This window comes from Quercus lobata, chromosome 2, assembly GCF_001633185.2.
Source record: "Quercus lobata isolate SW786 chromosome 2, ValleyOak3.0 Primary Assembly, whole genome shotgun sequence".
Lineage (NCBI taxonomy): Eukaryota > Viridiplantae > Streptophyta > Magnoliopsida > Fagales > Fagaceae > Quercus > Quercus lobata.
The window spans coordinates 12,572,678-12,584,839 of NC_044905.1; the positions used below are offsets into that span (position 1 = coordinate 12,572,678).

The 12,162-nt window shown below is 33.1% G+C and overlaps 1 protein-coding gene across 1 annotated transcript; it reads right to left on the bottom strand.

Moving 5' to 3' along the window:
• Positions 1-477: 477 nt before the first annotated feature.
• On the bottom strand, positions 478-3,031 carry LOC115974537 (peroxidase 64-like). Its single transcript, XM_031094938.1, has 4 exons — positions 2,666-3,031; positions 1,810-1,998; positions 1,245-1,407; positions 478-1,124 (listed from the first exon to the last, which is right to left on the bottom strand). Exons 1-4 carry the CDS (start codon positions 2,864-2,866, stop codon positions 730-732), a joined length of 948 nt encoding a protein of 315 aa, XP_030950798.1. The 5' UTR covers positions 2,867-3,031; the 3' UTR covers positions 478-729.
• Positions 3,032-12,162: the final 9,131 nt, after the last annotated feature.

A 12,162-nucleotide genomic window follows, 5' to 3' on the forward strand; every position in this document is an offset into this window, starting at 1 on the left:
ACTAGCACTTCGGGCATTTCATACTCACTTGTGCAACAGCTTTGAGCAACAGGAATTTCAATAATGAGATTACCAAAATTCAAAATTTTCTCTCTCTTACTTTTTCCTCTTCTCTCTCATACTTTTGTTAGAATTTCGGCAACACTATTGCCGAAATTCACTATCTTTTCTCATTTTCTTAAATAACTTTGAACAGCACCCATAACGCAAATAAACTCGAGATTCTACAATATTCAGCCAAAAGACTCTTTACTTTGATGTCTGGTTTATATTGCGAGAAAGTACATAAAGAAAGCTGCTCATTCCAAATTTCAGTCTCTATGCTATTTAAGCCTTAACTAGGGTGCATCTGGATTAGGTTTCTTATTTTCTTTTTTAAATGAAAATTATTACCATTTAGCCTTAAAAGGATAGGACACATGCCTGATAGTACGGTTGGTCAAAACGACCTAACATCAACCAAATTATAATAATTGAAAACCAAACACATGTTTATTAATATTAAGCATGCTTGTACATAAGTAATTTTAATTCTAACATCGTCGACTTTGACGGTGGCATAAACAACACAAACTTGCATGCAAAGACACTTGCACATTGTCCACATTTATTACTTTGATCCCTAAAGAAGAAAAAAAAAATACTATCCAATTGTACTAGAAGAGACACAATAATTTTTAGCTAGGACCGCCTAGCTCACTCACGATAATTAAATCTACTCGGCTAAAATCATCTAACTTTTCTGCAATCCAGCCTAATCTCTTGCCCACCAGGGATGCTACTCATCTTGATCATGGACTTCACAAAAGCATTATCAAACTCTTCTTGGGAGCTAGCAAACTTAGAAACCAATGCTTTAGTTTTTGGGGTACTGAGTAGAGCTTCATCTGAAGAAAATATACTCTTCCCTTTGAGAAGTAACTTGTAGTATGCATTGTCAAATGCTGTGGTGGTTGAATCCAGTGTGATGCCAGCACTTCTCACCTTGTTGTGCTCCGGGCAAATGCTTCTTAAGGTGGCTGCGAAGGTTGACTTCAGTGACGGGTCGATGTCAACGGAGCCATTGAAATTGTGAATTCTGTTCTGGAATGATGAGCAATGAGCAAACCCAAGTGTGTGTCCCCCTACAAATTTGCATCAACAAGATAGTCATTTATATATAAATCAATTTTCATGCAAGTACTATATATATATATATATATATATATATGCACAAGATCATAAATATATAGAAATATATATACCTGAGAGAGCCACAAGATCGTTCAAGTTCAGGCCTCTTTGGGAGAAGCTTTGCTGTAATTGAGTGATGTTGAAAACTGGAGCTGGTAATTGGCTGGTGTCGGCTGCTTTTGAGATTCTTCCATCTTTTCTTCCTTTTGGTACTTGCCAAGTGGGACCTCCAGACTAATACATCAAACCAGACCAAAAAAGTACTACCATCAGCTTAGAAATCGAAGGGCTGTTATTATTAGTTTATTACTATTATTATTGATTTATTGTGGACACAAATTTTCTCTAGATTGACCAGATTAGATGAGATGGCAATTCATAGTACGATACCAGTCACATGTATTTTAATAAAACGTCTAATCATTAAGTCGTTTTAACAAATCACATCACTATTAAATAAGTTGTATGATAAAAACTATATCTCAATTGTCGTTAGAGTTGTTAAGTAGTGTTTCATTCAAACTTGTATATTATTATTATGATTAGATTCTCCAAAACAAAAACATAAAATAGAATTCAAAAAAAAAAAAAAAACAAAAACATAAAATATATATTATTATTATGACGACGACTAACCAGAGCAACGGCATCACGAGCCGCCAGAGCCAAGATATCAGCACAAGAGACGACGCCGGGGCACAACTCTTCCACTGCTTTCTTTGCGTTGTTAATGACATAAAATGCATGCAATGAAATGTTAGGAGGTCCGTCCTTTTCTGCCTTTTGATTTCCCTTTGATTCCAGCAGCACAGAAGCATCACAACCCTTAAACACAAAACATAGGTACCAAGTAAATTTTACATAGGAACAACAACATCAAACCTTGTCAGAAGTTTATGCAATGAATGATAATGTTCGGAAAAAGTATTTATGTATAATACATATTTAAGTAGAATTTGTTTCAAAATATCAACCCCTAATTTAATTAGAATTAATTTGCTTGGTGTTGGGAATGTTTTATTAAAAAAGTGTGAGTCATAATTAGTTCAAACTAATTTGTTTAACACTATTTATAACTATATATGTAAAAACAAATTAAAAAATGGTTCGGAAAAAGTATTTATATATAATAAGTATTTAAGTAGAATTTGTTTCAAAATATCAACCCCTAATTTAATTAGAATTTGTTTGGTATTGGGAATGTTTTATTAGAAAAGTGTGAGTCATAATTAGTTCAAACTAATTTGTTTAACACTATTTATAACTATGAAAAAAAAATTAAAAAATGTATTAAAATGATGATATGGGAAAATATGGACTACTTTCAAAAACTTATGTGCATGAAAGCATTGAAGAAAGTCAACGAAAAAGTTAATTTTGTTAAATATTATTGTATATAAAGTTATATAGACATGGATAAAGATACAAACATATGCTTGTTTGTGTGTGTGTGTGTGTGTGGATTGGAGCTATAGATATATAAGATGATTACTCTTATGAAGCAATCGTGAAAGTGCATCCGAAGCAGAGCAGCTGGAACTGTTTTGTCATTTACAATGCCATTCTTGACAGCATCGGTGACAGCGGACTCAAGATGTGGGCATGTTTTGTCATAATAGTTCAAGCTCAGTGCATTCACTGAAGAAGAAATGAAAAGGATTGAAAGGGCTAGTGAAACAAGTGTGGCTGCCATTGTTGAAACCAGTCGATTGAGCTATATTTGTATTATTGGCTAGTTTTTGTCGGTGAAAACTCAGATCGGTGGATGGTATTTATAGTAGAGGCAGAAAATGAGAACACTCAATAAAACACTTGGAGTGGTTAAGGAGAATATGGTGGTTAGCAAATTTGGTGATCAAGAATATTGTTATCGATTCAGCAATAAAATAAAATAAAGAATATTGTTATTGGAGCAGTATTATTGAAGCAAGCTCAAAATAAGTGGACAAGCCATGTTACTTTTGATATTGATTTATTAATTTAGAAAGTGATGTTTCAAGTGTTTTTTTGTTTTGACCTTAAGAAAAATGACATTATTCAAATGAAGACAAAGTAAGAAAAAAAAAAATTACAGTTTTAAAAGACCAGCCGGTTCATTGCCCAAAAGGCTAAAATGAAGGTCAAAACTCAAAACAGGTGACTACTGCGTCCAAAATGTCCAATACATGATAATGGATTTATTTTTGTAAGCTAAAATTTTTATCAAGTAGATCTACTTCCCACCCTTTTGGAGGATAAGGTGAAAACCAAAACGAGTGCGAAAGATTAACCTTGGTGGATAGTAAAATGACTAAAGGAAAACGAAATAATTGCTGGAGATGAAATGGAATAATGCTACGTACTTAAAAAATTTGGCTACTTTAATCACACCTATTAAGTATCTGTTTAGAATCTACTTATTTTACTAAAACTGAAAATTTTTTGTTAAAAATACTGTAAATAAATGTAAAAGTTAGCTGAAATAGTACAATGTGGCCTATAAATAGTACAAAAAGTACAATAGATCCCATAAATAATAGCAAAAATAAGCTGAATAGTAAAATAAACTAGTTTTTTAATCCGGTGCCAAACGCACACTAAATTGGTAGGTTGTTGTTGTTGTTGTTGTTGTTGTTGTTTTTTTTTTTTTTTTTTTTTTTTTTCCCAACTCACCACTGACATCATTTTTAATCTACAACATTTGTAGATATCAAATTAAATCTTTTTTTATGTCTCTAGATTTTCTCAGTGAGACCTAGGATCTGTTTAGATACTACTTATTACTGAAAATTAAAAATTTATTGCTGAAAAGACTGTAATAAAATAATTTTTAATTGACAAAAATACTGTAGCAAAAATTCTTCGCACATTTTTAGTGTTTGGCCGGTGGACAGTGCCATGGACCAGCCAAACACAAACGCAAAAGGCAGAATCTTCACAAAACAAACGCACGCCTAGTGTACTTGATCAACTTTTTCTTGCCAGAAAGTAAGCAAAGGGATGTCCTTTCCATTAGACCAGCTCAGTGACCTAAAAGATTAAAGACCGTAAATACAGAGAAGAATGTGTTTGGTGAAGAAGGTTGAACAAATAAAGGCAACTTTGCGTAATCTTCAAATAGTCAACAGCTATGCTGGTGTTATTATCAACAGGCAACGGCTAATAAAAAATTGTGTAACTACATTGTAAGTTGTAACTACTCATAACTAACAACTTTTTGGGAGCATCATAATTAGCTTTCACAAAATCGTAAAAAATGAAAAGGTCTATTGCATTTTATTTTACGTAGTGCTAATTATTGATAAAATTTTTGAAGTAAAATAAATCATACAGTGCTGAAGGAACCATAACAAACCTTTTTTATTTATTTATTGTTTTCTTATATTTTGGTTGGCATGAGCCATAAAATAAATTCGGGATTTAACAAGCACAATCAATGGTGGAGTTAATCCTTTCTTTTAGGGGTAAAAAATCAATGTTAGTCCCATTAAATTTATGTTGGTCTTCAGAATAATTGTATCAATTCAATCCTTGATTTTTTTTTTTTTCACATCATTTCAATTTGGTCTTCAGAATTTACTTACGTGTTAAACAAAATACTAATGTATCATACTTAAAATTAATGTGGCATATTAATTTTAGAATAATGTTTATTTCACACAAATTATTTTACATGGTTTTATGCACGCATCTAAAAACAACTGAAATGATAACTTGAAGTTTTAATTGTTTTTAGAAACGTGCATAAAACTATGTAAAACAGTTTAATACACAACAAGTTTAAACCTTAACTTTATAAATCTGAATTGTGTTAACAGATTGTGACAAATCATTGGCTTATGTCGCATAAATTGCCACGCCAACGACCATGTTGGTATTTATGCCAAATCCCTTTCTTTGCCATCTTTTCATTTCTCTCCCAATCAATGACCAGCTCCTCTCCCACTCGCAATAAGACCTTGCCAAAATCGATGTCGTCCCAGCTGCAAAGTGGTTTTGGAGTAGGGTCAATTGATTAATATGATTATGGGTATTGGGTATTTTGGATGAGTGAGGTGGCACGGGTTTTGGATTTTGTTATGAGTATGGGAGCGTGTTTTGAGGATGTGTTTGTATCGATAAAGATGGTGACTTGGACTGGTCTGCATTAGGGGTATCTAGTGGTTTCGTTGTCATTGTTGAATTTGAGTGGTTCGAATGTCGTGAAAAAAAAAAAAAAAAAAAAAAAAAAAAAAAAAAAAAAAAAAAAAAAAAAAAAAAAAAAAAAAGATACTCGCATTATCAGAGGAGAGAGAAAATGAAAGTTTAGTTACAGGTAAAATCTCTAATGATTGAATAAGAAATCTGGGATTCAATTCTCTGCTTATACCAAAAATTGATTAGTATCTTAGTTTGATGATAAATAGCAGAATCATAAAAAACGGACATAATAAGTTGAAACTCTATAAAAATAAATAAAAAATAAAAAGATCGCCGCACACCCTTAGTACAATGGTCACTTCACAACTATAAGTGTTTTTAGAGTGTGAAAGATGAAAGTTAAGGTTCAAGTTTTCAGAATAAAGTTTCACACGCACACAAGCAGAGCCCCGAGGGGGGGGGGGGGTAGGCCCCCTGAGTTTTGAAAAACTCTCTTAATAATAGTACTAAAATGAAATAAAATAAAAAATTTAGAAAAACTTAGTGTGCGTTTGGATACAGCTTATTTTGCTGAAAATTAAAAACAATAAAAAATAATAATAAATTACTGTTCATGCTTGAAAGTACTGTGCATTTGACTGTTTGTACTATTCATGTCCCATGAGCAATGCAAGAGGTGCTGGACTTAAAAATTTTTAAAAAAAAAAAAAAGCCAAATACGCAAAAGAGAGAAAACGCAGATGTGAACAAACCAAACGGACATTTAGTATACGTTTGGATAGGAATTATTTTCCTACGTCTGACGTTTTGCGTTTTGCGTTTTCCATTTTTTTTTTTTTTTTAATATGGACGCGTATCAGCTTTTAGGAGACAAGTGCACTGTTCATGTATTGTTTACAAGACCCACAACCACTTTATTCAGAAAAAAAAATATATTAAAAATGGGTCCCACGACATTATTTACACATTTAAAAATTATTTTACTACAGTATTTTTAGTTTTCAATTTTCAATAAAATAAGTTGTATCCAAACGGACCTTTAATGATTGATTAATTTTGTATATTTTTCTATCTATTAATATATATATATATATATACTCTCCCCAAAGAAGTTTTTTTTATCGATCACTCTCTCTCTCTCTCTCTCTCTCTCTCTCTCTCTCTCTCTCTCTCTCTCTCTCTCTCACACACACACCACGACTGCTACTCTGCATACCACTGACACCGCTACAGCCACCGCCTCAGGAAAACACCACGGCTGCTACTCCGCACACCACTGACACCGCTACAGCCACTGCCTCAGGAAAACACCACGGTTGCTGCTCCGCCGCCGCCGCCACAGGAAATCCCTGTTCCAAAGACGGAGACGAAACGCTGGGGTGACGAAGAAGACAACGAGCCTTTGGAGGACACAGCTACTTCATCAACGTAGAGGCCTTGACCATCGACAACACCAAAACGCTCATCACTGCGGTACCATCAATCTCTCACATCACCAAGATTTGAATTTCTTTATTTGCCTGTTCTAATTAGGGTTTCGATCAACTCAATACCTTTGCTGCTACTTTTGGTTAAAATATAATAAAGTACTAATTTTGATTATAGTTTGAGATCCTAATTAGGGTTTTGAATCTTTATCATTGATATTACTTTTTATTTTGATGCTTATACAATTTGGTAATAGATATAGTGTTCTATAGTTTTAATTCCTATTATTATGTTACTTGGAACATGAATGCAGAAACACACATGTATAGTTGAGTCTAATAGATATGTTTTGTTCAGTTTTCAATTTTGGGTTTTGATATATTAGGGGGTTAATTTGATGTAGGTTACTGTGAATGATACCCTGTATACATCGGTGAGTACTTTCGAGGACTTGAATCTGTCAAAAGAACTGCTAAAGGGTTTATATATTGAGATGAAATTCCAGAAACTAGGTAAAATTCAAGCTATTAGTTTGCCCATGATTTTGACTCCTCCCCATAAGGATTTGATTGCCCATGCGCATAATGGTTTTTCTGTCAATTTAAGGATTTCGTTTTTAATTAGGTTTTTCTATCAATTTAGGGATTTCAATTCCTAACCCCTTTTTCTCTCTATTCATTTTTGTTGAAGTCAAGAAAACACTCATAGAAAATCAAATTCTACAGGTTTTGTAAGAAAGTGGAGATGGTATTGAAAAGCCTCTCAATCGTCAAAATCTAACAACAATCCTACAGGTTTTGCTTTACCTTCAAGTTTTGCTTTATTTTGCTATCTAGGTTTTTTAGCACATCTGATTTAGCTTAGCTTAATCATTTGTTTGATTAAATAATTATTTGGGCACCTAAAACGTTAGCCTTCTTTGTCTCCACACAGTCCCCTGTTTTTTTTTTGTTTTTTCAAACCTTCTACCTCTTCTGTACAAGTTCATGTATTTTTCATTTTGGTCTGTCTCTGATTGTAAAATTTAGGAAGAAATTTAATCTTCTCAATTGGGTTGTAGCTGTTGTTTTGTTTTATAGTAGAATTGTAGTGAAACTCCATCAATTATTCTTTTTAAGCTATTCTAGCAAATGAAACACATAAAATCTTAATTAAAGAGATATGTGATAAGTGATTGCAAAGGGAACAAATTAGCACAACTTATTTGTCAACATTAGATTTGTTGTTTTGTATATTTTTCTGCTCTATTGTTGGTGACACAAATTGGAGACATATGGCCATTAATGATTGATTCATAATGTGATTGTTTTGTGTAGATTTATTGCTTTGTGATTGTTTTGTGCAGATTCAATTTCTGAGAAGAACATTAATCTAGGATTTGGCTACTTTTGTCAAGCAATAGGTGTCTGTTGGGTATTTGGAGTGCAGTTTAATTGTGGAATAACAAGATGTCCATATTTTGGAGGGTTTAATTTGAGAGATTATATAAGTTTACCGCATTATGCATGTTCATTGTGCATGATTTAATATTAGTAGGTTGTGTACTTTTGGTTTCTAAGGTTTTGCTCTCAAAATCTATTTATGAATTCAAAGTTATGGTGTTATGATCTATTTTAAAGTAATGAAACTATTGATTTTCATATAAATGTTTTGTGGTCTTTGGTGAGCTTCATTGGATTAGTGATGTCAAATTTAGTTAATTAATACCCATTTGGTGTCAAAGCATATAAGAAAGTGATTATTGGTATATGGATGCATTTACAGTTTCTTATGGCATTATTCATGATAAATCAAAAGGCATATATTACACCTTTATACAAAGTTTTTTTGTGTGCAGTTGACTTTATACTTAAAGCTTCAAGTTCTGTCTTGAAACCTCGTATTTTTAGAATTGTGATCTTGGATTTAGAACAATTAGATTTTCCCCAGGAGGAACTTCACTTCAAATCAAATTGAATTGCATATTTGAGATTTGAACTTGAAGTAACAAAATTAGTCAAGATTAATAGATAAATTTTGAAGACAAGATAAAAATCAGATTATATTCAAAAAATTTATTTGTTAAGCTTGCATTAGATTGGCTGTTTTAGGACAGTGCTTTGAGATTCTTTTATGTGGTGGTTTGTGCAAAATGAGTCTCCACAACTTATAGGGTAGTGGAAGTGTTAATTAAACTACAAGACATTTGGCTGCCTTTATATTTTAAAATGCTCTGTGTTTTCTATCCCTTTTTATTTTTCTTTCCTATCCATCAAGTGCCCATGAATATTGAGAGTTCACAATAAACCTTAAGCTAGAGAGAAAAAGAAAAAGAAAAATAGGAGGCTGTAGGTTATTAGCAACAAATAACAAAGAAGTTGTGCTTGAATTTGTATACAGGGAGTTTCACTCTATTTAATTTGATCATGTTCAATTGAGTTATCAATCATAATGGCCATGCTCTTTTGTTTTGTTTTGTTTTTTTTTTTTTTTTTTTTTTAATGTACCTATATGAATTAATTAGATTGCTCTGCCCGTTTGTAAGAAATTAGCCATTTGAGTTTTTCATAGATACATGTTTGGAAATGAGTTTATTTAATTTTATATTTCTGTCTAATTTATTGGTCTTTGTGATGTTTCCAGCAAGATGGTTTTCCTTTTTTGGTGATTTTTATTGGCTTTACTTACTCTAAGTGATGTTTGTATTTTTGTTAATCAAATAGTTTGATGAAAGCAATAGACAATTGTGGGGGCCGGTCGGTCATTAAAATTATTAAAGTCAAGTTAATTGGGCCTGTGGCCCATTCGAGGATGCAAACCTGTCCGAGGAGGCCCATATCAGATTGAAGGGGTAACCAAACGAAAGGAAGAGTGAATATCACGAAATGTGAGTTTAGTATTCGTCCGAGGACAAAATCCTTCTCAGCAATATGAGTCCGAGGACGATCAGGACGCCATCTTGTTACAAACATACTTCGAAGCTACGTCACCACTAAAGGTGGGATAAGGGACCAAAGGTAAGAGAGAGAAGGCAAACAAATATCTATGGCAACAGCTGCCTCCGCATTAATTGCCTCTTAACCAACTCTCTGGCCGCATTAATGTGGAAGTGATGCCTGAACAATGATGAAGCAGCCTTACAGCTACTAGAAGGAGATTCCAGAAGGTGTTAGATGGGACAGAAAGAGATCCCCTGAACCCAACCTATACATGTGTGGTGAAGATGGTATGAAGAGAGCGGTATATAACATGAAAGAAAAGCATGCAGAGAAAAAGGGGAACATAGAGAAAAACACAAAGAACACTCAGGAAAAAAGCTTGAAAGCCAAAGAACTGATTTTGTTTCAAAGGAAAACAGATTGTTATATCGGTTCTAGTCCATCTATAAACGTGAGGTTGAATCTTTTTACTTTTAAAGAAGTTAATCTAGTTCTTGAATACCCACGCTCTACAAATTTTATTGTTTGGACCTTTTAACATACGAACCCAAGACCGGTTTGGGATCATTACAAATTGAGTCCTTACAACAATTAAAGTAGAATTTCATAGTGGGTTTGTGTGATTGTGTTTGAAATTGTAATTTTAAGATAGATTTGCTTGATTTTGATTGCTTGAATATATTTGTCCTAAAGTAAATGTATTACAACAATACTTTTTGGGTTATTGATATTGTTGGGTTCCTTAGAATAATGGTTAGAACTCTGAAGGATAGAAGGATGCAAACCGTAATGAAAAGAATCCCGTCACCTTGCAAATGACAGAGGATTGTAGATCTATTTAGCATTGGCTTTGTAAACAAATTGATGAATGCTAATGTAAGTTCTTTAAGATTTTCAAATTTTAAAGCATTTGATTTGTTGAAATCTTATAGTTACTAAAAATTTTCCCGTGCATCGCACGGGTTAGCAACTAGTTTACAAATATTCCTCTTATACCCCTACTTTATTTTCAAAACTATTTGAAAAGAAAACTAACAAATATTTAAAAGGCACCTTTTTAGTTGCCTTATTAAGAATAACCCTTTAAAAAAAAAAAAAAAACTGATAAATTTATTTAAAGGTATTTTTGTAAACTTATTCATTTTTATAAGGTAGGCAAAACAATAAATGATGTTCCCTTAAAAAGTTTAGCTTTTCAAACAAGACAAAAAAATTGGGACAGAGGGAGTAATATTTTATTCCACACAACCTAACAAAACAAATAAAAAAAAAAAATCTATTTTCTTTGATTTCACAACTACAAATTAAAAACAAGAGTCAAATAAAAATAACTTTCAATTGCTCCTTGAAAAACAAAAACAAAACAAAACAAAACTTCAATTTTGAGCCTATCATACAGTAAACAAGCAAACCTCCCACCTTTTCATCACCAAGCAATTGAAATTTTGAAAGGTAGACCTTCTAGACTTGCTGCTTCAACGCAGTCTTACCAAAAAAGAAAGAAAAAAAAATCATATATCACACCATATAATAATTGTGTAGGCTTGTTAAAAATTTTAATTATGTAAATGTTTTTTGTTTTTCTTTGTTTGTTTGTTTTTTTTTTTTAATTTTTTGTAACTTTTGTAGAGTTACAGCTTATAAACATGAGCTCACAAGTGGGGTGTACCCCCACCTTCCCCCTTCGTCAGATGCCAGGCCTTACCCATCAAGTAGTACACTCCACTTGTGAGCTCATGCTTATAAGCTGCGAGTGGAAGACGTCTCTTCCCGATATGGGATTGAGCAAATTCGTACAGGTGGCATCGATCTCCTCTGCCCATTTTCAAAGCGAACAATACCTTCTAAGAGAGATTCATTCCTCCACATTTATATTAATATAAATATATATATATATATATATATATATATATAGGAATGGCAACGGGTCGGGTTCGGGCCGGGTTTTTTCATACCCGGGCCCGACCCGCGGGCCAAGACCCGTAACCCGGACCCGGCCCGTTTAGGGTACCGGGTTTTTTCCCGGGGCCCGGACCCGCCCCATCCGGGCCCCGCGGGCCCCGCGGGCCCCGTTTAGGAATTGGGCCGAATTCATGGCCCAATCAAAAAAAAAAAAAAATTAAACCCAAATTTATTTTTACCTACATTAAGCCTGCATTTTTGGGCCCAAATTTATTTTTGCCTACATTAAGCCTGCATTTTTGGGTCCAATCAAAAAAAAAAATTTAAGCCCAAATTTATTTTTGCCTACATTAAGCCTGCATTTTTGGGCCCAATCCAAAAAAAAAAAAAAATTTAAGCACAAATTTATCTTTGCCTATATTAAGCCTGCATATTCTAATGCAATTCAAGCCCAAATAATATGGCCCAAATGCCAATAAATAACATGGCTCAAATGCCACATGGCCCACATCATAAGCTACTAATAATAAATCAATAAACCACCTGTTAATTATAAATCAATAAACCAATAAACTATAACTAATATCATAATCACTAGCTAAACATAAAAATAAAATAAATC